The sequence below is a fragment of the Erpetoichthys calabaricus genome, chromosome 15 (genome assembly GCF_900747795.2).
Source record: "Erpetoichthys calabaricus chromosome 15, fErpCal1.3, whole genome shotgun sequence".
Taxonomy (NCBI): domain Eukaryota; kingdom Metazoa; phylum Chordata; class Cladistia; order Polypteriformes; family Polypteridae; genus Erpetoichthys; species Erpetoichthys calabaricus.
This window is the reverse complement of record NC_041408.2, coordinates 59,183,076-59,189,559: the sequence shown is the minus strand read 5'-3', so window position 1 is coordinate 59,189,559 and position 6,484 is coordinate 59,183,076. Positions and strand designations below refer to the sequence as shown.

The 6,484-nt window shown below is 41.5% G+C and overlaps 1 protein-coding gene across 1 annotated transcript; it reads left to right on the top strand.

Annotated features, from left to right (window-relative positions):
* The first annotated feature begins 4,183 nt into the window (after positions 1-4,183).
* Positions 4,184-4,809, top strand: LOC114665914 (calmodulin-like). Its single transcript, XM_028820576.2, has one exon. It carries the CDS (start codon positions 4,184-4,186, stop codon positions 4,631-4,633), a length of 450 nt encoding a protein of 149 aa, XP_028676409.1. The 3' UTR covers positions 4,634-4,809.
* The last annotated feature ends 1,675 nt before the right edge of the window (positions 4,810-6,484 follow it).

The window sequence follows — 6,484 nt, the reverse complement described above, 5'->3', positions numbered from 1 at the left end:
GTACTGCACATCTGTCTCTCTTTGCATGAATCAACAGTAGTCACCCATCATGCTCGGAGAAAATTTTTCCTGATATCAGTTTTTCATCACCTTTGTATCTTGATGAAATCTTTCCCTGTGCTCATCTCTGACATCGCTTAGATTTGGTGGAAAAAAGTCGAGATGAGAATGTAAAAAATGTGTCTTCAGTGACATTCTGGCTCCCGTAAGCTAATATACCGTATTTACGCATGTACCACGCGCACATTTTTTTTCCCGAAAATTAGCATTAGAAAATCAGGTGCGCGTCATACACGAGGACATTTTTTTCTGTAATGTTTACTACTTCTTCTTGGGCACGCTCGTTCGCTCGCGCACGCTCGCTCTCTCTCGTTCTCTCTCTCTCTCGCTCGCTCTTTCGTCATGCAACAAAAGCAGAAAATGTGCCCTAAATGCTTCCTATACAATCACAATGCGCTTCGTACACAGGGCAAATTTTTTTTGCGATTTTCTTTGTAAAAATTTGGGTGTGCGTCTTACACGAGGGCGCATGGTACACGAGTAAATACGGTACTTTCAGCATATTCTCCACAAGCTCAGTATAATTCTCTGCTCTGTGCTTGTCAAGAAAATTCTGGACAACCTGCACAAATGAGGGTTCTGATTCAGTTGGCTTCGGTTTCCTTTTGAACTCATCGTCAAGCATCAGTTCATGGATTTCAGGGCCAACAAAAACATCTTCCTTAATTTTGGCTTCACTTTTCTTGAGACCAAACTTATTTCTTAAATGCTGAAACGCATTACTTTTACTGTCCAGTCACCCTAGTTGTCCAAGACCTGGAGCATCATAACTAAAAAATGGGACATGCTGGATGAAAACGGTTTTCAGATTTGGAGTCCGTAAGTGAAATTTCTTATACTAAAGATGAAAGAATCCCAGTAGCAAAATGCTTGTTGACCAGTGTATTTGAAATATGTCAACTTTTAACCTTCTGGGAGTGGCTTTTAGAGGGCTAGGACCACCAGTAAAGAATCAAATATCAAAATATTACCATATGCACAATCAGTAATCTCGAAATGGCATAAAGTGATAATCCACATGCTTATATTACTGATCCCCATTTTTTCAGTTTTGTGAAAAGAAGTAACTTTGACCCCTCATATCCCATTAGGGGGTTAACCCCTTGTGTCTGTTGATGTGGTATGCACAGCTTCAAGTCCTTCTGATCATTTTTGCTGAAGACACCTATTGGTTTACCTTTTATTATAGGGGGAATCATTACTTGCAGAAAATATGGTCCACAAATTGTCTAAAAAGGAGGCTTTTTTTCTGGTCTGGAAGAATAAAAATAGGGGAAACCCCAACAAAGCTTGACATCTTGCATAACTACACACATTAAGATAAATCAAATGGTATAACATATGTGAGAGTTTTCTCATACTGGTGAGAAATGAGGTACCAAGCAGATAAAAACTGAAGTGATTTCAAAGCGTTCATAAGTAATTCCTATGAACTTATAAAGATGACTTCTTCTCTGTCTAGCTGCTGTCTTTTAAATTCTGTGCCATCACAGGTAGCCGAGGCAGTTTGGCGGTGCATTGATCACAAAGGTTGGTGTGAGGGGGAATTCTTATCAGGGAGCACTGCTACAAACTGAATAATGAATTGGGTTTAACAATCCAACCCAAGGCATTTTTACTTAATGCAGTGGTCTCCTTAGTCACCAAATTGAAATCCATTTGATTACAAAATGAGGTAGAAGTAGCTACTTGGTGATGTGATTGCCCACTAGCTGACTATAAGACTCCTAGGACTCAATATATGTTAGCATCCTTTTGGTATATCTGACAAATGAGCATTCAGTGTGCCTTTGCACCACAGCCAATACTGCAGAGCATGGAGGGTGTGGAATATGGTCCGGACACAGACAGGCGGACACCGATGGTTCACCCAACACACGTTTATTATACATATTTACAACAGTAAAGTACACACAACCCCAAAACTCCCCCAAAATCCAGGCGTCTACAATGCCTTGCCTCTCTTTCTTCAGGCCGCCTCCTTTCCTCTCCTCCCGAGCTCCGTCTCTCTTCCTCCTAACTCAAGCCAACGAATGAAGGGAGGTGACCTCTTTTATCCCCACCTGGACGTGCTCCAGGTGCCTCCCGATAATCTTCCGCTGGTACACCCAAGTGTGGCGGAAGTACTGACTGTGCACCTAGAAGCACTCCTGGTGGCCCTGGTCTTCTTCCCCCCAGCACTTCCAGGTGTGCTGAGAGCCAGGGCTCCTCAGGCATTGGGGGGCCCCGTAGCAGTGACCACGGGCCCCTATAGGGTTGCGCTTCTAAGCTCTGTTCCCGTGGTCCCCAAAGCCACAAGGGCGGTCGCCCCCTCGTGGTCTGGAGGAGGCGTAAGCCCTGGGTGTCCGGGCTGGGTACCAACCCCAGCCACTCGCCACAGAGGGGTTCTACTTATTTAACCCTAACCTTAATTTTTACAAAGTCCTGACATGCATTAAAACATATGGTGAATGGTCCACATCACTCACAGGATTTTCAGACCCCTTGAAAGAATTAAGAACTCAACATGAAATGACGTGGAAGATGAAACAGTGTTATGTGGTTAAAGCTGATGCTTACATATTTGAAACCAGGAGAAAGAGCTTCAGACAAGGTTAGATCTAACCATCATTACACGAACCAGCAGCAGCGAGCACATCACACCCATCCTGCTCCGCCTTCACTGGCTCCCTGTGTCTTACAGAATCGAATATAAAATCCTACTAATAATCTACAAAGTCTTAAATAACCTCGCGCCAAACTACATCAGTGACCTTCTCTATCACTCTGTGCCTGTCCGCCCACTAAGGTCCTCTGATTCTGGCAACACTAATCTACACTCCATGGGCGGCAGGGCCTTCAGCTGTATAGCGCCCAGACTCTGGAATGACCTACCAAAATTAATCATATCAGCTGACTCCATGAATTCTTTTAAAAAATAACTCCAAACTCATCTGTTCAGTTTGTCTTTTAGCTCTACCTGACTTTATTACCCTTCTTTCAGTTTACCTCCATGTCAAGATACTCATGTAACCTGTGTGTGTGTGTGTGTGTGTGCAAGACCATCAATTATGTTGTCTGTTAGGCTTTTCTCTGAATTTACTATCTTACTCTTCTTTATTTATTTATCTGGTTTAGTACAATGCTATATACTGTATACCCTGCTGTTCTATCTTAAACTCTGTGAAGTGCCTTGAGCATGGGAAAGGCGCTATATAAATAAAATGTATTATTATTATTATTATTATTGTTATTGTTATTATTATTATTATTATTATTAACCAACATGAAGAATGAAGTTTATCATAACTATATTATTTCATTAATTTCTATCCATTGTGGTGGACGGCTGGAGGCCATGCCCAGCCGGGACGCCCCTTCAATATATGTTCAGGGGGAGCAGCCATGGACTTTACAATACCTCCCCCTGGACGCTAGATGGATAGCCCCCTGGGTTGGAGCAGTGCCCCGATTTCCCGCAGGGCTCCATGGGAATTGGAGTTGGGTGCAGCCCTGTTGGGTCCCACAGGCGCCACCAGGGGGTGCTGCAGCTGGGACTCCTGAGCCTTTATGGGCAGCGTATTCGCCACACTCGGAAGTGCAGCCGGAACTCAGCAGTCAACCACCTGGAGCACTTCCGGGTGGACTATAAAAGGGGCCAACAGCCACCACTAAAGGAGCCAGAGTTGGGAGGAGGAGGACAAAGCTTGGAGGAGGAGTGGTGGTGAAAAAGAGGACTGTGTGTGTTGGTGTTTGTGTCTGCTTTCGGACTGTGTTGTGCCTGTGGGACACGGGGAAGACATGCCCCACAGGTGAAGAAAAATAAAAGTTTCTTGTTTTTATATGTGCCTCCAGTGTGAGTCTGTGTTGGGTCAGGTGCCTATATAGCACCTTTGTTACACCATTTATTCATCCATTTTCACTATCTAGTGTTGTGATGGCCAAACCTTTCCCATGATCTGAAATAACTTCCCTCTCCACCTTTCCTCAACGTTGATCCTGTTTGAAGTGGGCGGGGCTCATGTTGAAAGCTCGTGCACATCGTCTCGTGATACTTCAGGAGCTTTTTATAAATATGCCTCTCCCATTACACATTCACTCATTTGGCTTTGTGTGAGCTACTGTGTAGAGCTACTGGAGAACCATGGCTGACCAGCTGACTCCTGAACAGATTGCTGAATTCAAGGAGGCCTTCTCCGTGTTTGACAAAGATGGTGATGGTACCATTACAACTCAAGAACTGGGTACTGTTATGAAATCCTTGGGTCAAACCCCAACAGACAAAGAGTTACAGGAAATGATCAACGAAGTGGACTCAGATGGAGATGGAACAATTGATTTCAATGAATTCTTGATCATGATGGCTAAGAAGATGAAAGATACAGATGCAGAAGAAGAAATTCGTGAAGCCTTCAGGGTGTTCGACAAGGATGGTGATGGGACAATCAGTGCAAATGAACTACGGCAGGTCATGAAAAACCTTGGGGAGAAATTAACCGATGAAGAAATTGATGCAATGATTAGAGAGGCCGATGCCGATGGAGATGGACAAGTCAATTATGAGGAGTTTGTCCAGATGATGACTACAAAATGAAGCTCTTCTCAACCTTTTCTATTTTGTCTGCACAGAAAGCATTTAGTCGAATTTCTATTGGCTTTCTAAAAGGCATTTTACACCAATTTTGTTTTTCATACCATTCTTAGAGGAAGCACCAGTGTAATTGTTTTACTTTTTAAACAAATGGTACTTGTAATGGTGAACAGTGTAGTGTGACATAATTCATACCTATCATACCTATTAGTAAGCCCTCAATATTCTTGTAACAATCAAATGTTTTGTTTCAGTCCAGTTACATTGGTTTTTTTTTTCAAATGCGCATGGTGACACAGTGGTTAGTGCTGCTTCCACACTGTCCCAGTGTCCTAGGGGGAAATCATCCTCAGTGGGTGCTTTGTACATTCTCCTCACAACTCTAGAATGTCTCCCCAATATACTTTGGTTTTCCTTCCACATCCCCAATTTCTGTATGTTAGCTTAAGTGATAATTCAAAATGTCCCCACTGTGTTTGGGTGTTTATGAGGAGCCCTGCAGTTGACTGGTATTTGTTTTGCTTGGCTGGTTTCTGCTTTGCTCCCATTCTTAGAATTCAAAACAAAGAACAGCAAGGTACATTTTCAAAAATCTGTCTTCACATTATCAAACCATGTTCACAATCAACACCCACTTTAATACATTTTATACACAGGCAGATAAGGTAATTAGTTGTTAGCTGTGTGATATTACATAACAAAGTATCCAAAATGAATATAGCTGTGGTATCCATGATTGAAAGATATACCGATGAATACTCGCCTGTTTTCTATCAAGGCCAGCACATTTCAGGACTCGTACCTCTTCATCAGGGCAAGACAATACGGGACAGAAAGATATAAATAAATTGCTGACATTACATTAAGTCTTGTACATCCATCCATCCATTTTCCAACCCGCTGAATTCTAACACAGGGTCACGGGGGTCTGCTGGAGCCAATCCCAGCCAACACAGGGCACAAGGTAGGAACCAATCCCGGGCAGGGTGCCAACCCACCGCAAAGTCTTGTACATTTCATAATAAATAACATACTCCAGGTGGAGTAACCATAATAAAGCCTTATCAACAACAGAGGATTCAGAAACACTTGTAAGGCAATCAGTCCTCACTACTGCACTAAATTAAAAATAAGCTTTGGTGCACCAATAACCTCAATGTTTCAATTAAATTATTAGGAGCCTGTAATTTGTAATGTTTAATAATGTGAGAACAGAAGTTTGAAAAATTATCATGCTGTTTTTCAATCCAAACATATTGCCGGCTGTCCTGGTACAATTTGATGGGGTTTTTTTTTTATTAATTGCACCCATTGTTGCCAGGATTGACTCTTGACTGTTGTGACCTTGAATTAGATTAAGAAAACTTTGTGTAATATGTTTAAATTCTCCCTCTCATTAAATACATTTGCATTAACAAGTAACATGGTTGGTATAAGCCATTTGCATGCCAAGCTACAGTTTAAAATTCAAGTCCATTTAAATGTATAGATTTCATCCAATTTGTTTAAGTTTGAACTGAAAATATATTTGGTTTTAAAAATAGAGTGTCATGATCAAAAAGCATACTTTATTGCATGTGTTTTATGATTATTTACACTAAAGAATTATTAATTATTATTATTATTATTATTATTATTATTAAACAAGTAACAAAAATACACTCTAAATGATGTTGTCTAATTTCAAATAGTAAACATTTAACTAAACCTACTTTGTTATTTTCACGTAAACCTTTGCATAGCTTTCTATTTTTTCACTTGCAGTAATTGTTTATAAGTCCTCTGATTCTGGTAATCTTGTTGTGCCCCTCACTAATCTACACTCCATGGGCGACAGGGCCTTCAGCTGTATAG

Excerpts from the sequence above, each read along its gene's own strand:
- LOC114665914 (XM_028820576.2), top strand. The coding sequence starts at position 4,184 with ATGGCTGACCAGCTGACTCCTGAACAGATTGCTGAATTCAAGGAGGCC.